The sequence below is a fragment of the Zingiber officinale genome, chromosome 7B, assembly GCF_018446385.1.
Source record: "Zingiber officinale cultivar Zhangliang chromosome 7B, Zo_v1.1, whole genome shotgun sequence".
Classification (NCBI taxonomy): Eukaryota; Viridiplantae; Streptophyta; class Magnoliopsida; order Zingiberales; family Zingiberaceae; genus Zingiber; species Zingiber officinale.
In genome coordinates, this window is record NC_055999.1 from 75,298,980 (window position 1) to 75,326,359 (window position 27,380).

The 27,380-nt window shown below is 35.8% G+C and overlaps 1 protein-coding gene across 1 annotated transcript in view; it reads left to right on the top strand.

The window, feature by feature from the left end:
* Positions 1–1,872: 1,872 nt before the first annotated feature.
* The window catches only part of LOC122004448 (biotin carboxylase 2, chloroplastic-like), a 113,872-nt gene continuing 88,364 nt past the window's right edge, over positions 1,873–27,380 (top strand). The window contains exons 1-2 of the mRNA XM_042559335.1: positions 1,873–2,013; positions 2,119–2,250. Coding sequence (XP_042415269.1) covers positions 1,873–2,013; positions 2,119–2,250 — 273 coding nt within the window. The remainder of the gene's footprint in view (positions 2,014–2,118; positions 2,251–27,380) is intronic.

Consider the following 27,380-nt stretch of genomic DNA (forward strand, 5'->3'; position numbering starts at 1 on the left):
CTACTCCAGTGATCTTAATCCCGATCCATTCCACCGTCGGTGAACAATGGAGGTGAAGGGTGTTTCCCTTCCTTCGGTCATCATCCATATTCGAGCTGGCGACACCACTTCAACCATCTGATTCCCATTTCCTACAGCGATTATGAGAGGAAGAAGAAGAACAGAGAAGGTGTAGGAATTTGGTGGTTTCAGCTGATTCCCTCTCCTTCTAGTCGACAATCTTCTTCCTGTGAAGTTCCGACCAAATGATGAGAGTATTATCTTCTACTCATTTTTGATTTCTGTGTCATTTCACTGCATATGCGTATATTTGAATTGTTCGGTTCTTCACCAATTACAAGATCCAGACATCTTTGTCCAATCCAGTGAGTGGTTGGGAAGCCCTAGCTTACCTTAGTTCATCACTTCTCCCAGATTTTATTTCTGCATCTCTGTTTCTCTGATTTCTAGCTTAGTTCAATTGTTTTCTTAACTGTCTAGTTTTGTAGATTTGCATTGTTTGATACAAATTACGTTTTAGATATGGTTTCTTGTTCTTTTCAACTCAACTGACTGCTTGTTAGCTCCATTGATGGAGATCCGAAACTAAATCTATTTTAATGTTATCCGGTTGCAAGAATTTGAATTGTTTGCTTTGATCTTGTCTTGTTCTTGTTTTTCTCCTGTTTAGTTCCAATCTATTTGGATATGTTAATGGTGTAATCCATTGCATAGAGTGAGAATATATTGTGGATTCATGATTAATAGAGAGATAGGATTTCTTTTATTGCATTAGATTTAGTTTCATTAAATTCTTTGTTATTTCATTCCTTAGTTTAGCTCCGTTTATGGTGAAATCATAACGTAGAGTGACAATGTGTTGTGAGGTCACTATTAATGGGTAGTTTAGAGGCTGTTCATTTCATTAGATTAAATTTCATACTTGTTTGTTATTTCATTTGTTAGATTTAGAACTGAAAATCCAAAAACTCAATTCTAATAAATTGATCCTAAGATTCAATCATTGTTTACATTCCTTGAGAGAGACGATCCAGGCCATTCCCTATGCTTCATTAGCTTAGAAGGGTTTGGTGATTATTTTATACCAATTCATGGCAAAATTAGGATTTATCAAAATTGGCACCATTGCTGGGGAATGTAGCGGTGTTTGATACCTTAGGATTGTTTCTTTCTCTTTTTACATAAAGATTTGAAAAAAAAAAATTATTTCAATTGCTTTCATGTTCATATATTGATGTGTTTGATTTTATATGTTCCTGTGTCTTCTGATCTTATTTGCTAGTTTTCAGTGTAAGAATAGAAAACTTCTTTGACCATGGATCCATATTATCAGTACTATCAGTCTCAGACTCGGTTCTATCTACTTGAACATTAGTACTACCCACCTATGGAGCAGAAGAATAAGTATGAGTCATTTCCTAATACCTATAGTTCTAATATGGTGGATTATTCACATTTTAGGTACGAGGTTACACATAATCAGTTTACTAAGTCCTATCAAGCATATTAAAGCCTATAAGAAGTTCAGAATGATTGTATAGCTATGCGGAAGAGTATTTATGATATTCAATAATTCAAGAAGGAGACATTAATGCATGAATATTGGAAGAGATTCAAGAAACTTTGCTCCAGTTGTCCTCAACATTAAATCAGTGATCAATTGCTTGTCCTACATTTTTATGATGGATTATCGCATTTTGATTTGTACATGGTGGATAAAGCTAGTGGAGGGTCTTTGATTAACAAGACTCCTGATGAAGCTATGAAACTTTTGGAAAGCATGGCACTAACCCTCAATAATTTAGGAATGGACAACTAGTTACCATAAGTGTTGATGAGACCATTCTTACGGATATCGAGGTGCCTGAGGAGATGGATTGTAGAGATTGTCATAGCCCTGATTATGATGTTCCTACTCTACAGGACTCCTCTAGCCTTTTATGTTGTGATGAAATAGTTGTAGTTGATCCTGATTCTGATGACATTATTGTTGCAGATATTGTTGATGATGATGTAGATGATGATGTAAGTGTAGGGGATTGCACATTGGAAGCAATACCCCAAGAATCACCTGAACCGGATATTGATAATGAGAGTGTAGGGACTTGTGTTATGAAGGCAAGGACCCAAGAATCACTACCTGTGGTTGTACATTCACCTGAGCCTAAACTAGAGCCTGAACCACTACTTGATGATGAGGAGGTCATAGTCACCATTCCAGAACCTCCAGGTACCTTTCAACATGATAAGGTTAGTATGTTTTGTGATTCATCAGAAGATTTTATAAAGGTATCATTAATTGATTTTGTTGGATGTGATGTATTTCTTGAACCATGTAATGTAGAAACTAATATTTTCCCATGCTTGCAAGGGTTGTTGCCTTTCATTGATTTTGTAGGAGACAATAAGCTTCTGGAGTGGATGCTTAAATTGAACTGTCTTCAACCACCGGGACAAATTTTCAAAGAGCATATGGTGGAAGGAGAGGTCTTTACTTCAAATGCAATCATTCCACTCCCAACTTGGATTTTGCTTCTTAAATAACTCCAACCACCGGGAAGGTTCATTTCATTACCGGTGTGGATGCTACTTCTAAATCATTTGCAACCGCCTGAAATAAAGGGGAGTTCGTTCCATGATTTTCTTTTTGCTCTCTATACTTTTCTTTAATTTCACGCTTTACATTTTCATTTTGCTTAATACTTTGCACTTTGTTTAGTCTACATAGCATCTCATTTTGAATAAAATTCTCCATGGAATTGTTTTAGTAATACTTTTAAGATGGTAAAAGCTCTTTAAGTTTGACCATCAATTTTTAGGTCACTTTACATGATTAAATACTTTACTTGCATGCTATTGGTTAGTGTGGTGATGGATTCTATATTGATTAATTGAGTTTGATTGCAAAAATTACCTAGAGAGGATTACCTAAAGCCTATACTCTATTATTATCTTTTTGTGTGATATGCACTCATGATAATTAAAACTCTAGAACTTGCTTTGCATCTTTTTGAAATCACAATAACATTTGTATGCATGGACATGATAAAAGATATTTCTTTCCTATTCTCATTCTTTGATTTCTTTTCCTTCTAAATACTAGTTGAAAAAAATTCATGCAACATTGTTACTTTCCACCATATTTGCTTTGCCTTCATTCTTTTGAGAGTTTGGTTGAATTCTTGATGAGTTAGATTGCCAAGATGGACAAATTTTAAGTGTGGGGGTAACGTTGCATAACTTGAGAATTTTGAAGATTTTGCAAGGAATGAGTATTGGTTTAATTTCTTTGCTATTGAATTGCTTAGTGGAATTTTGGAGTTGAAATTTATTGTGCAATTTGATTTTCCTTGCTCTTGTTGAAGTAAGAAACGATTTGAAACACTTTGTGATGAATGGACAGTGGAGAAATCTAGAAAATGATGATGAAAAAAATAACATTGATAAATTAATTGCGCCATTTTGGGAATTATTTGTGCCAAGATATTGATTGAATATTTAGACAGTGATTGAACTAATTCAGAGTGCCCAACTTGTAGTTCCATTTGATGTTTTCTCTACTAAGAAAGAAAGGAAAAAAATGAGAGAAAATCCACTGGAAGTACATTCAAGAAATCAACCCATGAAACATGAAACTGCATCAAATTCAAATCTGTTTTGTGCCAACTAATCATGTTGTTTCTGATTGGAAAATGAACTAAACTCAAGTCCTATTAGTTCAATACTAAATGAGATCTCTTTTCAAGATGAATCCTTCAAGTCTCAACTTGAAATTTTCCTAGAACTGGAGTTCTGAAACAGAATCCCTTGGATCTAATTAATTGACTGAAGTGCTAGAATTTGAATTGATCTATAGGGAATTTGATGTGTTAAATTTGATATCTGATCACTGTAAAATTGGTTAACTATTAAAGATTAGTATTTAAGTTGCAATTGTTTCAGTCTAAAAAAAATCCTTGGACGAAGGGATTGCTGAAAATGCAGAATTTGAGCTCTGGAAACTGTGAATGCAAAACTAAAAAAAAAAATCAATTTTGAATTGTTATTGCTGGGCTACTTTAAGCTTGGTTTGGTTCCCTACTAATGTAATGGAATGTACTCCTCTAGCTAGTTGGAAATGATGGTCATATGAAGAGGAAGAAAGGAAACAAATTTAGAGTCATAGATTCTGAATTCTGAAACCAGATTCTGTTGTGTAAATCTGGGATTTGTGGAGCTGAGTTTACTTTAGTGCAAGGGTTGAATGTAACTAACTGTTGGGGAAACTGAACACTCACCTTCATTGAGTTCTATGCAAGTTTGAAGGATGATACAAGAAGTTCAAACAGCTGTTTACCAGACAAAAAGTTTACAGACAGCTAATAAAACTTAGTGATGTATTAGTTTCAACATAACATGCCAAGCTCTTGTTGCAAGTTTCCAATCATCAAAAAGTCTACGTGAAGGATTTAAATTCTCAGTATTACTTGTGTTACTTCTCCTCAAGCCTACTATGGTCCAGAGCATGCAACTCCAGTGAGTCAATTTCTAAAACTGCAGTGTAGAAATTATCAACTTACTTAGCTCCAAATCAATTTGATTGTTGAACCACTTGAGATGCAAATCGAATTCGAGGAGATTGTAAAAGGATAGAGATCATTATTGAACCCAGTGTTGGTTGTATTTTGGAATGTGAAGTTATATATATAGAGAAATAATCGAGCTTGAAACTACTTGGAAACTGAAGACAATTGAATAAAGCTATAATTCTAAACTTTTAAACTGAGTTACTAAACTTGGAATGTTAGTTGAGTGCCTAGTATATGTGATAATGGCACCCAATGAAGATTTACTTGAGAAACATTGGAACCATCTGATGTTGCAAAGGAAACTACACTATAGGAAACAAAGAAAGATAAAAATTGTTCAATGCCAAATTGGAAGCTTGTCTACAGATTTTTGGAGAAGAAAAAACCATAAACTGTTAGGCAAAGAGAGAAGTTGATACAATATAGTAATTGGGAAGGAAATTGGCACGCCACACTACTATGATCCAATAATTGGTAAAACAGGTCCAACATGAGTTGCAAACTAACTCATCAAGTTATTCTTCCAATACGCTCACTCTTGCATTGAATATCTTTCTCCTACTATTTTGTTTGCTTCACTCAATATCTTTTTGACTCCATTTAAATTCATAATAAATCCTTTTGTTCATGTGTGTTATATTTTATGGTGGTGGAGAAGTAGAAAATGAGCAAGCATATGGTAGCGAAGTGTTGTGAGTGACATTGAGTGAACTCCACTTATACATGTTTGAGTGTGAGAGTTAGAATAGGTGAATACCTTGTGAGATTACATTTTGCTTAGTTTTTCAAATGGATTGAAACCACCATGCTTACTGATTATTGTAGAAATTATATTTCATGAATGTTTGTGATCTTTAGATGGTCTTAGTTAAATTCCTTTTATTATCTTCTAAGTATTGCTAGGAAATTATTGTGGAGATGATTTTTAGTTGTTTCTTTATTTTGTTTGCTTGCTCGGGATGTGAAAGAATAAGTGTGGGGGAATTTGATAACCATAATTTTGATACAATATTTTAATTCATAAATGCATGCTTTTATGATCTCTATATAGGTTAAACTCATATTTGCATCACAATTTATGAATTGCATTTATTATTGGATTTAATTGCAAACTATCTCATTATTGTGATATTTGATGATAATATTTGAATATGATCTTTGTAGGCATCAAAGAATCATTGATCCGGATCAGATCAGACTAATTTAAGCTCAAATCTGAGTTTAAATGAGGAGATCAAGCATTGGAGCAATCTACACCGTCCATCCAAGATTCAAGGAGATCTAGACCATCTATCATGATATGTTCCATCCAAATCAAAGGAGAGTAAATCCTAGCCATAGATCAAGATCTGAAGCATTTGAAGAAGATCTGAATCGATCTAGCCCTTGATCAAGATCTAGAGAATTCTAGGTCGTTGATTCAGATCTGGGAGATTTAAAAGGGATGAGAAGCTACAGTGAACGCGTCAACTTCTATAGTGCGATCACATCAAAATAGAGGGGCACGATCCTGCTCCGGCAATCTTGATCCCGATCCATTCCACCGCCGGTGAACAATGGAGGTCAAGGGCATTTCCCTTCCTTCGGTCATCAACCATCTTCGAGCCAGCGAAGCCACTTCAACCATCTGATTCCCATTTCTTGTCGCGATTCTGAGAGGAAGAAGAAGAATGGAGAAGGTGTAGGAATTTGGTGGTTTCAATCGATTCCCTCTCCTTCCATCCAGCAATCTTCTTCTTGTGAATTTCCGACAACATCCAAATGACGGGAGTGTTATCTTCTACTCATTTCTGATTTCTATGTCACATCACTACATCTGCGTAGATTTGAATTGTTCGGTTCTTCACCGATTACAAGATCCGGACATCTTTGTTCAATCTAGTGAGTGTTTGGGAATGCCCTAGCTCACCTTAGTTCATCACTTCTCCTAGATTTTATTTATGCATCTCTGTTTATCTGATTTCTAGCTTAGTTAGATTGTTTTCTTAGTTGCCCAATTTTGTAGATCTGCATTGTTTGATGCAAATTACATTTTAGATATGGTTTCTTGTTCTTTTCAACTCAATTGAATGCTTGTCAGCTCCACTAATGGAGATTCGAAACTAAATCTTTTGATGTTATCTGGTTGCAAGAATTTGAATTGTTTGCTTTGATCTTGTCTTGTTCTTGTTTTTCTCGTGTTTAGTTCCAATCTATTTGGATCTATTAATGGTGTAATCCATTGCATAGAGTGAGAATATGTTGTGGATTCATGATTAATAGAGAGATAGGATTTCTTTTATTGCATTAGATTTAATTTCATTAAATGCTTTGTCATTTTATTCCTTAGTTTAGCTCCATTTATGGTGAAATCATAGCGTAGAGTGACAATGCATTGTGAGGTCACTATTAATAGGTTGTTAAGAGGCTGTTCATTTCATTAGATTAAATTTCATACTTGTTTGCTATTTTATTTGTTAGATTTAGAACTGAAAATCCAAAACCTCAATTCTAATAAATTGATCCTAAGATTTAATCATTGTTTACATTCCTTGAGAGAGACGATCCGAGCCATTCCCTATGCTTCATTAGCTTAGAGGGGTTCGGTGATTATTTGATACTAATTCATGACAAAATTAGGGTTTATCAATGCTACCACTGCAATGAAGAAGGGCACGTTAAGGACAACTGCCCTAAGTTAAAGATCAAGGACAAGGACAAAGGAAAGAACAAGAAGCCTGCCAATCTAACAAGTACAAGATGTTAAAGGTGACGTAGGACGAAACATCGTCCGAATAGGAAGTTGAAGCTGTTGCTGGACTTGTGTTAATGGAAAGTCATCAAGATGATGAAAACAAAGCAAGCTCTTCCGAAATGAGCATCAAGAGCATTGATGAAGGGGGAGTGACATCGGAAGAGAGCAGCAGTTCAAGGGGAGCTATGGATAACGAGATTGACAAGGTAAGTCAGGTATGATCTCTTCCTCCCGATAAGTTATTTAAATTTGTTAAATTATTATCTAAAGACTGTTGCAAACTAGAAAAAGAAAATAATTTTCTAAGTGATATCAAAATAATTTTTCTTCTTAGAAATTTTTTCTACTTAGAATTTTTTTTTTACTTAGAATTTTTTTTTGCAAACCTCAAAGTTTCTAAAATTATTCTAAGTGATATCAAAATAATTTTTAAAATCTTTTAAAGTTTTTAAAAACTTGATAAATTTTTCAAAATTGCTTGAAAATTAGAGTGTTATAAAAGCTAAAAGTTTAAACAAAAAATTACCCTTAGATTTTTTTGGTACCCCATTTTTTATGTGATCAAAAGGGGAGAAGGGAAGATTAAGTCTAGGGGGAGGTAGATTCAACATTTTTTCAATTTTTGCACTTTAATTAAAATTTATTACTTTTATTTTATGTTAGTTTACCTTAACTTAACTTAGGTTACTCACATCAAAAAGGAGGAGATTGTTGGTACCCTAAGGTAGTTTTGATGTGATCAAACAAGCTAAGTTAGGTCCTGTTGTGTTAATCCCGTGTTTAAGTGTGCAGAAACATTGGAGCATAGGATGTCGAGCAAAAGATGCAGCTAGTGGTAAGGACGGCACGGGAGAGAGTCGATAGGCTCGGTGCGTCTGAGGGATGAGGTGCTATGGAAGAGTACGCGGGCAGACGAGAAGGAGGTGCGTGGTGTTTCTGAGGGATGAGAAGCCAGAGTGGAAGCTTTTTCGAGAAGAAGCCCAGAAATTGGGTTCAGGTGAGCCATATTCTAGATGGTCGAAATCATCCAAGCGAGCGAAGCCAGAGAGGAAGACCCAGACCGAAGCAAGTGGAGTCGAAGCTAGAGGCCCGAAGAGAAAGTCAACAAAATGTTGAATTTCTCCTTCAGGGCACTCGGAATGATTTCGGGCGCCCGAAGCATTCCGGGGCGCTCGAAACCATTTATTGCGCCCGGAGCAATCCAGGCGCCCAGAACCCTTCCGGGCGCCCGAAACCCAAGTTTTATCAAAATCAATGTGGCTTTTGACCAGCGCGTTGGGGATAAGGTTTTATCCCATTCCAGGCATCTGGAACGCTTCTAGGTGCCTCGAGCAGGGATATATAAGCAGCCCTACTCCTAGAAGCTCAGAACAATGAGAAATACAAAAGAAACAACACTTGTGCATTTGTAGTTTTTTGTTTAGATTCTTTTCTGTGCGTTCATTATTATAAGAGGCTTCTTCGCTTGAAGGAGATTTTTAGTGCGCTTTTTATCCTTGGATTAACAACCTCCCCAGTTGTAACCAAGTAATTCACTGTGCCTCTTTCTTTTCAATTTCTTTATTATTCTTTTATGCAAGTGTTTATTTTATTTAAGTTATAAAGCCGAGAAAGATTCTTTTTGTTTTGATTTTGTAGGGGCTATTCACCCCCCCCTTTAGTCAGCCGCCAAGGGTCCTAACAGAAGCATCTGAAGATTACTAAGAAAGTGGGAGTCCAGTAACTATCTACTGTGATAGTCAAGCTACACTAGTTTTTTTCCAAGGATCCCAAATATCATTGTAAAGATAAGCATATAGCCATAAAATATAATTTTATGAGGGATATTCTGGCTAAAAGAAAAGTAATTCTTGAGTATGTCTCTATACATGTTATGCTTGCAAATCCTTTTACTAAGCCTATGCTAGAGAGTCATTTAAAGAACATGCAAAGTCTTTGAAACTTCATATAATGTAACAATATTGTAATAACAATAAGATATTGTAATTTAATTGTGTAATTTTCCATAATTTATTTAGTGTATATGTTACTTTTGTTACATTCATATTAGATCTCAGTAAGCATGTGGTAGGTAGAGATTAGTCCACTCACATAGACAATTATCTCTGTTTATTAAGTATAAATTGAGGTAAGACCATTACTTATGGAATAACTTACGTAGCTGTGAACATAAATAGATCCATAAGTTAAGGCCATCTTGATAATTATATCAAGATGAGATCATTTATGTGTTAATAATGATTAAAGTAAATAAACCCACCATTTACTGAACCAGTTGAAGGCTAGATTAGAATTTATATGTTGAATTCAGGATTATATATTAGATATATCTAGATCAAAATCTGTACAATGTTAAATTTGAGGAAAACATGCACTCTTTTTAGTAAAGAGAATAACATCGTAGCATGTGATTCATACCACATGTATAATAGTGACAATAAAGGTAGTAGGAGAATGAATCTCTGTTTCTCTACTATGTGAGACATTTGAGATTATAAGTTATCTCAGTTTTTTTATCCTTGGTGACTTTTAGTTGTTTACTTGATGTTTTAATTAGTGTATGTAACTTTAGCATGTATCCTATGACTATGGATGATTCAGTTTGTGGAACATAACTAGGAAAGCGACTGATTAGAATGAATAAATTCTAGTTAAAAAGGAAGATTAAATAGATTTATATCTTTTGATGTTATTCACTGGTCGACCCATTTCTGTTATATATAGAAAAGATTGTGAATATTGAATATAGAACATGTTAGAATGTATACTAAAAGCCTAGCTTTTGTATAAATATTTATTTAGAAATAAAGAATCACAATGGTCAAATACCTACATTTAAATGCTAAGTGTAGTTATTCAATTAATTTATATTGTAGATAACATGGTGTGTGGTGTCACACACAGAAGATTATGTTATCAATTCCTTTTAAATTATAAACAGTAGCTCACTACTAAGATGGAAAGGAACAAACCATTGGAATAGTCATAGTGTAATTAGGTATTAGTTTATCTTGACTGATAAATTACACTAGTACACTCTGATTATATTGAGCAGGACCATTTAAGGTAAGTTCTTTTAATACTGACTTAATAAAAGAACAAGACCTTTAGTTATTATGGAAGTGTGTGCTCTTAATCCTAATATAATAACAAGCACATATACTTAATATTTATTTATTTAATTTATCAAAGGGTGTGATTTAGTTCGATAAATCAATAAGTCTGATAAGTTGGGAAATGATATTATTTATAGTGTGTGTTGTTGATTATAGAAGGAAACTGTGTCCTAGAAATCTAGGTTGATAATGTCCCCAAGAGGAGCTCAAAAGGATTATCATGTTAAACCCTGCAGGTGGACTTAGTCCGACACGACAATAAGGTTGAGTGGTACTACTTTTGAACTAAGATATTAATTAAAGTGAGTTGTCAGTAACTCAATTAATTAGTGGATATCCGACATCTTAAACATAGGGAGATTAACACACTCATGATAAAAAGGAGCCCATAATGTAATTTGGGATTGGTGCAGTAGTACAATAATAACTCTCTAGTGGAATCAGTTATTATTGATGAACTTGAGTTGTGTGTTCGGGGCGAACACGGGATACTCAAGCTCGTTGTAACACCCCACCCTCCTCACTACTAGTCTGTGAGGGTAGAGCGCTACTGGACTACTAACTTATCTTAACTAAAGTTGTTCACATGAAAATATCTATACTTAAAACTCTAAAAAAAAACTCAAAACATGCAATTAACTGACAGCGGAAGACTAAATGACTCATCTATACATTCTACTCAAGCATATGTTCACTACTAAAATTATACATCAATCTGAACATGCTAGAAACTATATATATAAATCTACACCAGCATGCAACAATGATACAACTCAGATAATAAACCAATGTGCATAGCAATTAAAAGAAAGAGTCCTAAACATAAAATATCCAATGCAAATCTAACAACATGAAAGAATGGTTCCAATAATCTGAATACAAGGTCTTAATGAATTATTAAACTAAATCCCAAGGCTTCCATAGTCTAAACATCACACATCCATCTGCACCTCCTTGTCGCCTTCCTTCGCTATAGCTTTTCCTTTCCTTTATCTGTAGTAAGAGGAAATGCAACTATAAGCAAAATTGCTTAGTAAGCGCTATCTAACTCACAAAACTCGAATATGCATGTGAACATACTAAAATGCTAAACATGTAAAGATGCACATCTACTAGCAAATAATAGCAAGAAAATTCTAAATGACATGCTAGCATAAAAGGAAACTATATTGCTGATCTTTAAACTTATGTGAAGCTTATTTCTTTTGTTCAAAAACTTATACTTTTATACTTCAAAATAATAATCAATCTCTTCTTGGGCCCAGGCGTAGTACCATTGCGCGCTTCCTAATAGAAACTGAGGTAGCGAGCCACCAGTCCTACGAGGGTAAAGACCTCGGTCTTACCAGGGCCAAGACCTCGGAATTGGTCACCTGGATTTGTTTAACGACAACCTCGGAAGTCGGGTACTAGACTCTCAAAGTAAAATATCTTAATTACTTCTTCTTTAAATGCCTTGGCATTTTAACAAACACCTTGTGTGCCAAAATCCCTAAAGTCTTGACTTTGGGATCTACTTAAGGCCTTGGCCTTTTTCTTTCTTTTCTTTATCTTTCTTATACTTTTCTTAAACTCAAAATACTGTAATACTTAACAAGATCAAAAACTGCACTATTACACTTAACAAAAATCTACACTAAAATGCTTAATAAAACTGCACTGAGATGCTTAATAAAACTGCACTGAGATGCTTAATAAAACTGCACTATAAGCTTACACAATCTGCACTATAAGCTTACAAAAATCTGCACTATGAATGGAATTCTGCATACAAGCTTAATCGAAAATCTGCATTCAAGCTTAATAGAAATCTGCATACATGACTAACAAAAATCTGCACTATGAATGTTATAAAATTCTGCATAAAATTCTGCACTATAATACTTAACAAAACTGCACTATATTACTTAACAAAAAAAATCTGCAGAACATTAAATTACATACTTTAAGAACTAAACTAAAACCAAAGTAACCCACGGCATATTCACCAACAATGTGGCATTGTACACGCCTTGCAACTAATCAAGGATTTGCTACTGAAAACCTAAAAACATAGCTGGTCTTCATGTTCTGTAACAAAGCATACCATTCTGCAGTAAGCTACAAAAACAAACCTACATGCTTTAAAAAAAAACTAAACTCTTTCTTGTTCCTTGCCCAACAACAGGAATCCGAAATTTGTAACCCTTCAAATCAACTGATCTTGCCCATAAAAATTCATGAACAAAAGGATTTAAATCCACATCTGAATTCCTAGTCTTAAGGCCTAAAAACACAACCTCCTGTTCAGTGCCACGACAAGAAACCAAAAGGAACTGAAAACTACATACGGTGAAACCAAAACCACATGTTTAAGGAAACTAATAACAATAGATAACCACATGTCAAACCTAAATAATCCCCTTTCGTTTCCTTAATGAAACTCACAACAGTAACATCAAAACCCTAATCTTTATAGCATGCTTCAGATTCAAGAAGAAAACAAGGTTCAAAACTACTCCTACCACAGGTGAGAAGCACTTACCTTGCGTTCTTGGACTCACTACCGAAGAAGAAGGCTCCTAGGGTTTCAGCTAGCTCAAGATTTCGGCTCCTCCTCGTGCCCACGAACTCTCCTCGACGAGGAGATCGTGATGGTGGAGAAAACCCTTCAGATTGGACCCTTGGCCGGCCACCAGAGACGAGCCCTAACCTTCCTTGCTTTCCGCCCGAGCACAGTCGTCGCACGCAGAAGAGGAGAGGAGAAGAAGTTAGGTCACGGGCAGATAATCCCCTTCTCCTCTTAACTTATCCCTTTTTAATACCTAGGTATTTCTGTTACGACTTAAGACCAATTCGTTATTAATTTGTTCACGAAACACCTGGTGAATGCTTGGCTACCGCGCTTCGCCTAAATCTCTGACCGGGTCAGAGGTCGCGGGTTCGAATCTCGGCCGCGCCTCTTTTATACTTAATTATTTTCTGTTATTAACTACTACTTAAATTAATTTCATTCTTACTTTAATCAGCATGGCCCTGCTGGGTTCCTGGTCAGCCGAGACAACTTAAGGCTTTGCTTAACTGGAGGTCTCTGGTTCAAACCTCGACTCAACTTCTTTATTTTTTGGCAACTTGTTCCTTTTGGTAAAAATACCAAATGAACTCTAAAAATTGCATAAAAATACTCTAAAATTTTCTAAAAATCTCTAGAATATTTCTAAAGCATTTCTAAATATTTTTAATTACTATTACGACTCGTAATGAGGAATTTTGGGTTGTTACACTCGTCGAGAGGCCAAAACCAATTTCTCCTCTAGGTCCCTGTCATAGGCTCATTAATGCCTCAACTCCACTCATGAAAAGCCCATCTTGGTATCCAAAAGGAGGCCAATCCATGGCTTGGTGACCAAGCCATGGGGATGCACCCTTCCTTCAAGTCGCGCGGCTTGCAAAACAGGATCCCCGAAATCGCCTCTTTTCTAACCCTTCGCAGCGGATTTCGGCAAGGATGAGACTGCTGCGGATGGATGAACCCTAGGAGAAGGAAAAAGAGGTGGATCGATTCTCCGCTCAGAAGGGGAAGGAAGAGGAGGTCCAACAACTCAATTTCGGAAGAGGAGCATCGGAAGCCCTAACCCAAGAAAACGAAAGGAAGTGGGGGGAAATAAAAGTGGTCAGAGTCTCTTTGTAAAAATAAAAGTTAACTCTTGTACTATTACTTCGGAGTAAACACTAAAAAATGTATTCACGACGTTACTACTTCGGTATTTAACAAATTTCTGAAGTAATAACTTATTTCAGTTTAAAGCGAAGCCCGTGTTTTTAAATCTGTGAAGTCTATATTTGTATATACTTCGTCGATTTTTGTAGTGAAGTTGCTTATACGCTTTTACTTCGTATATTTAAATTGACGAAGTAAATTGTGACGAAGTAAAAAGTCATTTTTCACATAGTGAAAGTTTGGCCACTTCCTCCACAAAGGGGTCGGCCCCTTGCTTGGTGCCCAAGCAAGAAGGGGGCCGACAACTATATTCAAAGTTTAGGGGGTGTTTTGAATTTTTAAAATCTTCTCTTTGTAGACATCTACAAGTTTTAAAAGAGGGATTTTAAATTTACAAAACTTTCCTTATTCGAATTAGGCCACATGGTTTAAAAGAAAGTTTTAAAAGTTTTAAAACTTTCCTTTTTTAACCATCCACATGGTTTTTAAAGAGAGAGTTTTAAATTTAAAACTTTCCTTTTTGTAACCATGTTATAAAAGGAAATTTTAGAAGAGAGTTTTTAAATTTTAAAACTTGGTTTTAATTTTTAAAACTTTTCTTTTTTAACATCCACAAAAGGAAAGAGAGCTTGTAAAATTTTATAAGAGGATTCCTTCTTTTATAAACTTTTATAAAAAAAATTTCTCTTCATGATGATGTGGCCGGCCATCCTTGCTTGGTGTCCAAGCAAGTGGCCGGCCATTAATAGTATAAAAGAGGAGAAATGGAAAAATAAAAGCGGAAAGGAAATCAAGAGGAAGGTTTTAATTTTTTTGTAAAAATCTTTCCTTATTTGCCTTAGGCAAGTATTATAAAAGAAAGGGAGGAGAGGCCTCATGATTGAATCTATTCTATTCTTTTCTCTCTTCTCTCTAGTCTTCTCCTAAGGGTCGGCCCTTGCTTCTCTCCATACTAGGGCCGACCACCTTTTGTGGTTGCTTTGTGTTGTCGGATATAAAGAGAAGGAGAAGAAGAGGAGAAGTAGGGATTGCATCAATTCTTATTCTCTTGCTTGTGCTCTCTCTTGTGGTCGGCCCTCTCCCCTTTCTTTTCCCCTTGCTCTCTTTTGTTCCTTGGTGGTGGTGGTGGCCGAATCTTAGAGAAGGAGGAGCTTTTGGGTGGTGTTCATCTTGGAGGATCGTCGCCCACACGACGTCCAAGAGGAGGCGAGGAATACGACAGAAGATCAAGAGGTTGTTGCATACAAAGAAAGGTATAACTAGTAATTATTTTTCGCATCATGCTAGTTTTTCTTTGTATGAATTCCAAACACAAGAGACATATGATTCTAGGTTTCGAATTCGTGATTCGAGTTTGTGTTTTTTTTTTGTTTTTCCAAATTTGTGATTCAATTGTTCCTTTTGGTTAAACTTAGAGTTATATAAGGAAATTAAATATTAGATTTCTTTAAAAGGCTTTGTCTAGGCGGTGGTGGATGATCCCATGCCCAAGAAGGCCTAGTACCTCGCCATGCAGTCCTGGAAGCTAATTTTAGAAATTAATATTTAATTGAATTTATAACATGGGTGGATTTGGATCAATAATGTTAAGTTTCGTTTGCTATCAAAGTCCAAACCATTAAGAACAAATAAGTTAAATTTGGAATCAATAATGTTAAGTTTCGTTTGCGATTCCGAATTTAATTTCTAAAGAACACAATAGGTTGTTAGGAAAGATTCGACACTTGTACAAAATTTTTGTACAGTGGAACCAGTACGATTTTCCTATGACCAACCAACAATTGGTATCAGAGCTAGGGTTTTCCTCTGTGTGTTTGGTTTTCAGGTTAATTATGCACATGTCATACATAATTTAGGCAGGATAATAGTAGGATGTGATAACTCTATGGTTGCAGGCTCCAACTATTATAACTTATAGATGTTGTGTGTGATTGGACCCTTGGACATGTCAAGGGCATTTTATTGTGTGTGCATGATTGTATTTAACTAATATAGCAGGAGCTGTATTAGCCCTAGGATTTTACATTTATGTTCGATCTAGACTTGATGTACATTCCCTTGTGGAATATAGGATCAATCTATGTAAAATTTTATTTTATTTTTGTCGCGGATCTTATCCTTGCGAGGCGTGGTGATACTTGAGGACCAGAGGTGCAGCGGAAAAGGAAGCTCGATGGACCCGACGACTAAACCCTAGGGCGGGAGCACATGGAGAACAGTGATGGAAGAAGCCATAATAGTTGAAAAAATTAATTTCCATATTTATTACTTTTATTTACTGTGATGTGTGTGTGCATGTGATGTATGCTTGCATAGTTAAATTCCTCACCTTAAATAACTAAGTGGGAGAGGGATTTTTAGATAAATTCCACGGTCTCCATTACTGGTTTGTAAGTGATGCGACAAACTTGCGTATTGGCTCTGAGTGCCTCCCTCCCCATCAGATGAGTTTGTTTGTGGATCACTAGATTAAACTTCCATTTTGGATGGCTATAGGAAATTAATTAGGAGCGTGTGATCTTCCCCATCGAAAAGGGCACAATCTTATTTAATGGACTAAGTGTCAAGTAATGGTATATACTTAGACACATCTAATAGTATCCTCCCCATCGGAGTCACTGCTATTATTTATGTGACGAAAGGAAAACCAACTATTAATTTATCACAAAGATAGGTTGACAAGATAATAAAATTAAAACCCCCTCTTACAAATGTTGAGATTTTGTATACGTCCACACTATCGTGGCATACAAAATTCACGGTGTTTGAGGTAATTTTATTTGTCAGGTTGACAAGATAATAAAATTAATGGGTAAAACCCCTCTTACAAATGTTTGGATTTATATACGTCCACACTATCGTGGCATACAATATTCACGATGATTGAGATAATTTTATTTGTCATAAAGATAGGTTGATAAGGTTATTAATGGGTAAAACCCTCCTCTTACAAATGTTTGATTTTGTATACGTCCACACTATCGTGGCATGCAAAATTCACGGTGTTTGAGGTGTTGGTGAATTTAAATGATATTATTTTGAGGAATCAATATTATTTTAAATTCAAAGTTTTGACCAAATATTTAATCAAAGATAGACCAACTATTAATTTTATTTGTCATAAAGTTAGGTTGACAAGATAATAAAATTAATGGATAAAATCTCCTTTTTGATTTTGTATATGTCCACACTATCGTGGCATACAAAATTCACGGGGATTTTAAGGTGTTGGTGTTGACTAAATATTTTTGTGATTCTTAGGATTTCATATGTTTGCCAATCCCCTAACTGTTATACTATAGAATAGACTTAGTAGTCCCAATTAAGATTGAAAACAAATCTTGGACTCTAAGATGGATTGTCCTCTTAGAACCAAGAACAATATAGGTATATTTTATTCATTAGTTGTTGAAACATGTTTAGTGGTGTTATCTACCGGTACTTGGTGTGTAGATACGGGAGTCACTGATCATGTCTGCAATTCATTGCAGGGGTTCCAGGAAATCTGACAACTATATGAAGAGAAAATCACCATGGGCACTGCTGCGAAAGTAACAGCTATTGCAATGGGAGGTGTTTATCCTCTGATAGGAATAAAACATGGATTTTTGAGAAATTGTCTTTATGTACTAAGTTTAGAAAGAATTTGATTTTGGTTTCTAAACTATTAAAGAATAGATATTCTGTCTATTTTGGTAACAAAGTTGTTATTAAGAAAATAGGAAAGTTATCTATTCTGGTACGTTGGTTATTTAAAATCCAATAACTCCCACGATGCAACAAGTGAAAATTAATAACACATCTTCTAACTCTTATAAGAGAAAGTAACCTTCAAAAATGAACCAATCATATCTTTGGCATCTAAGGCTAAGCTATATTAACTTGAGTAGGATTCAAAGGATAATAGCCAATGAACTTTTGAGTTCATTGGTGGTGGAAAACTTTTCAACCTGCGAGTCTTACTTGGAAGGAAAAATGACCAAGAGAGTTTTTAAAACTAAGGGTTAAAGAGCCAAAGATGTGATGGAACTGGTTCATTCTGATTTGTGTAGACCTATGACTATCTAGGTAAGAGGTGGTTTCGAATATTTCGTCTCTTTTATAGACAACTATTTGAGATGCGGGTACATTTACTTAATGCGCCACAAGTCTAAGTACTTTGATAAGTTCAAAGAGTACAAGGCTGATGTGGAGAAATGTCAAGGTAAAAGTATCAATACTCTACGGTAAGATCGTAGTGGCGAGTACCTCTTAGGAGAGTTTAGGACTCACTTATCAGAAGTCGGGATTCAATCCCAACTGACTGCACCTGGTATACCCCGATAGAATGGTGTAGTAGAACGAAGGAATAAGACTCTTATGGAAATAGTTAGATCAATGATGATTTATTCAGAATTATCAAATTTTTTTGAGGATATACACTGGAAACAGAAGTGAACATAGTACCTTATAAAGTCAGAACCCTCTACTCCTATAAAATTGTAGAATGGACGCAAGCCTAGTCTGAAGCATATTCGAATTTGGGGTAGTCCAATACATGTGCTGAAGGGAGACACTGATAAGTTGGACAGGAGTTCACTTGTTTGTTATCCTAAAGAAACGAAAGGAGGTTTATAGTCCTTAAAAATCAAAAGGTCATGGTTAGCACCAATGCCCAATTTTTAAGATGACTATGTAATGAACCACAAGCCCATAAGTAAATTTGTTCTTAAGGAAAGAATAAAGGACACGTCTAATTTAGTACCAACTGTACAAGATGAAATATCACAAGAAACTGCAACACGTATCACAAATGATACACAATTGTAGAAAGTGTCTCGTTATACTGGGAGGGTTGTTAGGCGACTAAAAGATTCATGTTTTGGGAGAGTCTTTGGATTTGATCCCTGGTGGACATGAACCTGATCCCCGAACATATGATGAAGCACTCCAAGACAAAGATTCAGCATCTTGGCAAAGTGCAATGAACTCTGAAATAGAATCTACATATTCTGATAAAGTCTAGGAGCTTGTAGAACCACCAGATGGTGTAAAAGTCATTGGGTGTAAATAGGTCTACAATAGGAAAAGAGGGATAGACGGGAAGGTGGAAACTTTCAAAGCAAGGCTTGATGAAAAAGGAAACTTTTTCACCGGTAGCCATGCTCAAGTCTATCCAGATTCTTTTATCTATTGCTGCTCATATGGATTATGAGAATTGGGAAGTGGATGTCAAGACAACTTTCCTTAATGGAAGTCTTGAAGAAAGCATCCATATGAAGCAACCAGAAGGGTTCATTACAAAGGGCAAAGAGCATCTAGTGTGCAAGCTCAATCAATCTATGGACTGAAGCAAAGTTTCAAGGTCTTGGACATCTGGTCTAATGAAGTAATCCAGACCTATGGATTTATTCAGTGATTAGATAAGTCTTGTGTATACAAGAAGTGTGATGGAAACGTGGGGTATTTCTTGTACTATACGTAGATGATATTTTTGGTAGTTGGAAATAATATTAAAGTGTTGTCGGAAGTAAGAGTATGGTTGTCCAAGCAATTCGATATGAAGGACTTGGGAGAATGTGCACATATTCTCGCGATCAAAGTAATAAGGGATCACAAGAAAAAAAATGTTGTGCTTATCCCAAGCTTCATAAATCAATACAATCTTAGTTCATTTTAGCATACAAAACTCCAAGAAAGGTTTTCTACCTTTTAGGTATGGAGTATCTTTAACTAAAGAGATGTCTCCTGTAACACCCCACCCTCCTCTCTACTAGTCTGTGAGGGTGGGACGTTACTAGACTATTGACTTTTCTTAACTAGTGTTGCTTACATGTTGATAGTTATACTTATAACTCTTTACAAACTCGAAACATGCAATAAGTAACAGCTGAAAACATAAATAACTCATCTAATACATTCTACTCAATTATTTGTTCTCAACTAAAACTATATATATATTAATCTGAACATGCTAAAACTATATATTAATCTGAACATGCATGCAACAATAATACAACTCAGATAGCGGAACTAATGTGCATAGCAAATAAAAGGAAGAATTCTAAAACTTAAAATATTCAATGAACAAAGCCAGCAACATGAAAGAATAATCCCAACAGTCTAAATACAAAAATCTTAATGAATTCTTAAGCAAAATCCCAAGGCTTCCATAGTCCAGACATCACACATTCATCCCGCACCTCCTTGTCACCTTCCTTCATTGTACCTTTCCTTTCCCTTTATCTGCAGTAAGAGGAAATGCAACTATAAGCGAATGCTTAGTAAGCGTTATCTAACTCACAAATCTCGGATAAGCATGTGAACAGAAAGAAATCTAAAAAAACTGAATACTTTAAAAGAAATACTACTCATGCTCATCTAATAACAAAGGAATCAAACATCCTGAAATGCTAACATGTAAAGCTGCTCAACTAATAGAAAATAACAGTAAGAACAATCTAAACAACATGCTATCATAAAAGAAAACTAAACTTGCTCATCTTTAAACTTATGTGAAACTTATTTCATTTGTTCAAAACTTATACTTTTATACTTCAAAATAATAATCTCTTGGGCCCAGGCTTAGTACCATTGCACGCTCCCTAATAGAAACTGAGGTAGCAAGCCACCAGTCCTACGAGGGTAAAGACCTTGGTCTTACCAGGGCCGAGACCTCGGAACCGGTCACCTGGATTTGTTTAACGACAACCTCGAAAGTCGGGTACTAGCCTCTTCAAGTAAAATACTTGTTCTTGTTAATACTTCTAATAAAAGAATGCCTCATACAAAACTGTAATGCTTAAACAGATTCTAAAACTGCATACAAAGCTTAACAAAAATCTACATACAAAGCTTAACAGAAATCTGCATACAAAGCTTAACAAAATCTGCATACAAAGCTTAGCAAAAATCTGCGTACAAAGCTTAACAATAATCTGCATACAAAGCTTAACAAAATCTGCATACAAAGCTTAACAAAATTGCACGAGAATGCTTAATAAAACTGCACTGTAAGCTTAAAAAAAAATCTGCACTATAAGCTTAACAAAAATCTGCACTATAATCTCTAAAGGGGTTGTTCGTGCCCCTTTTACAGCACAAACAAAAATTGAATCTTGTTGGAATTAAAGCCTATGTGAAACTTGTTGGAATTTTAAACAAAACCCATGTAAAACTTAACCATTCTTCATGCTTAGTGCCACGGCAAGGAAATCAAAAGGAACCGAGTTGCTACACATAACCGTTCATTGCAGTGACCACAAATCAACCTTCATGCTAAAAGAACAAATCTATACTATCTCATATTCATTTCCTAGTAGCAAAAATCCAAGGAAACCTGTAGAACTCCATATGAACTGTTCATACCCATTAAGATAACAAATAGAAGGATCTACATCAAAAGGAATTCGAATTTCTGACTACAAAGCCTGAAGAAACAAACTACATGCTAGACAAACAAATCTATTTCCTTTCTTTGAGATTCACGGCAGCAACATCAAATACATTGATCCCTACATCATGTTTTGGAAAAACAAGAGGAAACAAACTCCAAAAGCTACTCCTACCACAAGTGAGAAGCACTTACCTTGTTCTTGGACTTACAACCGAAATCGCTTCTAGGGCTTCGGAGAAAACTCGAAATCTCGGCAACTTCTTCACGTCTACGTGTTCTCCTTAACAAGGTGATCGCGATGGTGGAGAAGGCCCTCGGAGATCACCCTGGACCAGTCGCCAGAGAGAAGCCCTAGCTTCCTCTTTTCCGGTTTCGCCTGAGCAGGGAACGGCGTCGCACGCGAGAGAGGAGAGGAACTTTAGGTCACGGAAATAAAACCCCTAATGCCTCTCTTAACTTATCCCTTTTAATACATAAATACTTCTGTTATTAACTACTACTTAAATTATTTACGCTCTTTTTTTAATCAGCACGACCCTGCTGGGTTCTTGGTCATCCGAAACAACTTAAGGCTTTGCTTAACCAGAGGTCTCCGGTTCGAACCTCCGCTCAACCTCTTTATTTTTTTTGCAACTTGTTTCTTTTGGTAAAAATACCAAACTAACTCCAAAAATTGCATAAAAATACTCTAAAAATTTCTAAAAATCTCTAGAATATTTCTAAAGTATATCTAAATATTTTTAAGTACTATTAGGACTCGTAATGAGGAAATTTGGGTTGTTACATCTCCGAAGACATCAAAAGAGATAGAGGATATGAAGACAGTTCCTTAAGCTTCGGCTGTCGGAAGCCTAATGTATGCTATGTTGTGAATGAGACCGAATATCTATTTTGCCCAGGGCATAGTTAGCAGATATCGAAGTAACTCAGGACCGGGCATTAGACTGCCGTAAAGCATATATTAAAAGTACCTTAGTGGGATTAAAGATTATATGCTAGTTTACAAGGCAAATGATTTGATCCCTGTGAGTTACACGGATTTTGACTTCCAATCAGATAGGGACAATAGTAAGTCGACCTCGAGGTTTTATGTTTACTTTAGGAGATAAAGCTATAACAATGGAGGAGTGTTAAGCATAGTTGTTTTTCAGACTCCACCATTGAAGATGAGTATGTGGCGGCCTCTGAGGCAGCCATAGAAGCTGTATGGCTCAGAAACTTCATGATGGACTTAGAAATGATTTTTGGTTTACCCAAAAATTATTACAATTTATTGAAATAATAGTGGTGCAGTAGCAAACATGAAGAAACCATAAGTTTATAAGACAAGTAATCACAATAGAGCGCAAGTACCACCCAATACGAGACATCGTATAACGAGGAGAAGTTGTTGCCGCCTAGATTGCATCAGATGATAACCTGAGAGATCCTTTCACTAAGGCCCTTAAGGAAAGAGCTTTTGATGGGCATGTTGAAGGGTTGGGAATCAGATGTATGGCAGGGTATATGACAGCATAGTCTTTTAGTATAAGTGGGAGATTGTTAGAGTGTATACTAAAAGCCTAGCTTTTGTATAAACATTTATTTAGAAATAAAGAATCACAATGGTCAAATACCTACATTTATATGCTAAGTGTAGTTGTTCAATTAATTTATATTGTAGATAACATGGTGTGTGGTGTCACACACAGAAGATCATGTTATCAATTCTTTATAAATTATAAACAGTAGCTCACGACTAAGATGGAAAGGAACAAACCATTGGAATAGTCATAATGTAATTAGGTATTATTTTATCTTGACTGATAAATTACACTAGTACACTCTGAGGGTATTGAGCAGGACCATTTAAGGTAAGTTCTTTTTATACTGATTTAATAAAAGAACAAGACCTTAGTTATTATGAAAGTGTGTGCTCTTAATTCTAATATAATAATAAGCACATATACTTAATATTTATTTCTTTGATTTATCAAAGGGTGCGATTTAGTTCGATAAATCAATAAGCCCGATAAGTTGGGAAATGATATTATTTATAGTGTGTGTTGTTGATTATATAAGGAAACTATGTCCTAGAAATCTAGGTTGATAATGTCCCCAAGAGGAGCTCAAAAGGATTGTCATGTTAAACCCTGCAGGTGGACTTAGTCCGACACGACAATAAGGTTGAGTGGCACTACTATTGCACTAAGATATTAATTAAAGTGAGTTGTCAGTAACTCAATTAATTAGTGGACATCCGATATCTTAAACACAAGGAGATTAACATACTCATGATAAGAAGGAGCCCATAATGTAATTTGGGATGGGTGCAGTAGTGCAATAATAACTCTCTAGTGGAATGAGTTATTATTGATGAACTTAAGTTGTGTGTTCGGGGCGAACACGGGATACTCAAGCTCGTCGGGAGGCTAAAACCAATTTCTCCTCTAGGTCCATGTTGTAGCCTCATTAATGCCTCAAATCCACTTATGAAAAACCCATCTTGGTGTCCAAGAGGAGGTCGGCCCATGGCTTGGTGACCAAGCCATGGGGTCGGCCACTTCCTCCTCAATGGAGTCGGCCCCTTGCTTGGTGCCCAAGCAAGAAGGGGGTCGGCCACTTTATTCAAAGTTTAGTGGGCGTTTTGAATTTTTTAAATCTTCTCTTTATAGACATCTACAAGTTTTAAAAGAGGGATTTTAAATTTACAAAACTTTTCTTATTTGAATTAGGCCACATTGTTTAAAAGAAAGTTTTAAAAGTTTTAAAACTTTCCTTTTTTAACCATCCACATGGTTTTTAAAAAGAGAGTTTTAAATTTAAAACTTTCCTTTTTATAACCATGTTATAAAAGGAAATTTTAGAAGAGAGTTTTAAAATTTTAAAACTTGGTTTTAATTTTTAAAACTTTTCTTTTTTAACATCCACAAAAGGAAAGAGAGCTTGTAAAATTTTATAAGAGGATTCTTTCTTTTATAAAATTTTATAAAAAAATTTTCTCTTCATGATGATGTGGCTGGCCACCCTTGCTTGGTGTCCAAGCAAGGGGCCGGCCATTAAGAGTATAAAAGAGGAGAAAAGGAAAAATAAAAGGGGAAAGGAAATCAAGAGGAAGATTTTAATTTTTTGTAAAAATCTTTCCTTATTTGCCTTAGGCAAGTATTAAAAAAGAAGGGGAGGAGAGGCCTCATGATTGAATCTATTCTATTCTTTTCTCTCTTCTCTCTAGTATTCTACTAAGGGTCGGCCCTTGCTTCTCTCCATGCTAGGGCCGGCCACCTTTTGTGGTTGCTTTGTGTGGTCGGATACAAAGAGAAGGAGAAGAAGAGGAGAAGTAGGGATTGCATCAATTCTTATTCTCTTGCTTGTGCTCTCTCTTGTGGCCGGCCCTCTCCCCTTTCTTTTCTCCTTGCTCTCTTTTGTTCCTTGGTGGTGGTGGTGGCCGAATCTTAGAGAAGGAGGAGCTTTTGGGTGGTGTTCATCTTGGAGGATCGTCGCCCACACGACGTCCAAGAGGAGGCAAGGAATATGACAGAAGATCAAGAGGTTGTTGCATACAAAGAAAGGTATAACTAGTAATTATTTTCTGCATCATGCTAGTTTTTCTTTGTATGAATTCCAAACACAAGAGATATATGATTCTAGGTTTCGAATTCATGATTCGAGTTTGTATTTTTTTTGTTTTTCTGAATTTGTGATTCGATTGTTCCTTTTGGTTAAACCTAGAGTTATATAAGGAAATTAAATATTAGATTTTTTAAAAGGCTTTGTCTAGACGGTGGTGGATGATCCCATACCCAAGAAGGCCTAGTGCCTCGCTATGCAATCCTGGAAGCTAATTTTAGAAATTGATATTTAATTAAATTTATAACATGGGTGGATTTGGATCGATAATGTTAAGTTTCGTTTGCGATCCAAGTCCAAACCATTAAGAACAGATAAGTTAAATTTAGAATCAATAATGTTAAGTTCCGTTTGCGATTCTGAATTTAATTTCTAAAGAAAACAATAGGTTGTTAGGAAAGGTTAAACACTTGTATAAAATTTTTATACAGTGGAACCAGTACGATCTTCCTAGGACCAACCAACAGAATATACTCTTGACATAATAGTCATTATGAGGGATTAGAGATGTTCATATTGATGTAAATGAAGATTATTTAATCTGGATAAATAGCAAGACATGGATATCTCCAAGATAATGGTTATATGCCATTGGGAGATTGGATGTTTCCTAAATAACAGATATGTACCATCAGGAGAGAAGCTATGTGCCTTTATGAGAGTGTCTCTGATTCATTTGGAAGAGCGGCTAAGTAAAGTGCAATAACTTTGTTAACATTGATTGCTCAGAGAGCGGCTATGTAAGGTATAACAATCTTCTTAGTAACTATTGCTCAGTGTGGTTGTTGTTACACGAGCCATTTTCTCTAATGTATGAAATGGATGTTCTTGTATAGTCTTTGTGACTTGATGACCTTTGGGGAGTGACTTAGATGAGTGGGAGATGTTGGATGTGTGCTTGGACGTGTGCAATTACTGCACATGTTGCCAAGTGAGTGGCACATGTTGAGAGAGTGGGCAAGTGGTGTTCACTCTTCTCCATATAAAGCATCCAAGCAAATCAAAGGAAGGGATTCATTCATAAAAATAAGGGATTTGGTTTGTGAAATAGTCGAGAAGCATTCATCGTCGTAACCTTCTTGCAGATGGCAAGAGGCAACTTCCTCCATCTAGCATTTTTTCCTCTCCGAATTTTGCCGCAATGAGGTATGATTTATTGTTTCATACACTGAATTTCTATTATAATTCCATCAAGAAGGCCCCACTCTATGCCCACAAGTGGCGACAAATCATCAAACACAAAGTAGTAGAAAACGTTCTTTAGCAAAGGAACATAGTAATATTAACTTGCATCGTCAGAAAGCAAAATTACATGAGAGACAAAAAAAGGTGGAAATTAGACCTTGGAGGTTGTTGTTGAGCCACTTCAAATGTTTCGTCTGAATGTGTCTAGCCCACCACCATGAGTAAGCATTTCTGGTAGCTCTCTACAACATCTTCAAATGATCAAAGAAGAAATAGAAAATGATGATGATAATGTATGGATGCATGCTCTGATAAAAAAAAAGGAATTTGTAATTGACGAGTAAGAGGCGAAGGAAACTTGGGCTAATGAATTTGTTTTTGAATCTGTCCTCCCATGTAAACTGTGTAGAGTTTAAGTTAGAAAATTTTCATTCATGTTTTGGAATGAGAAGAAGGAAAGTTGGGCTAATGTGTTAGCATAACTTAAACATATTGTTAAACATCAAAAAAGTGAGATTGTTGGTGCAATCGACCTTTTGTTCAAGTTTACCAAGTTGACCAAGCTTGAATTAACTCAAGTTAGGATTTCAATGTTTAATCAATATACAATGTAAGTCCTAATAAGACTAGGTAATAAAAGTCCTAGTGAGACTAAGCAAAGGGAACTCCTGATTGAGAATTAGGCAATGGAAGTCCTAGAGGGGCTAAACAATGAAAGATCTAGTTGGAAACTAGGAAATAGAAGTTCTAGAGGGGCTAAGTGATAAAAGACCTAATTAAAAACTAGGAAATGGAAGTCCTAGTTGAGAACTAAGCAATAAAAGTTCTAGCGGGGCTAAGCAGTGGAAGACCTAGTTGGGAACTAGATAATAGAAGTCATAGTGGGGCTAGGTGATGGAAGCCTAGTTGGGAACGAGGTAAACCTAGTTGGGAATTAGGTTAAGTCTAAAGTGGGTTACCTGGGAGCTGAGCACTTGGCACGAGACGGAAGTCCAAATGGGTTACGATTGATCAGACACTTGGTGATCGGAAGTCTAACAGGGAGTTGGTATGAAACGAGAAAGTTTTGATAGAGAAAACTTATGAAGGCCACAAC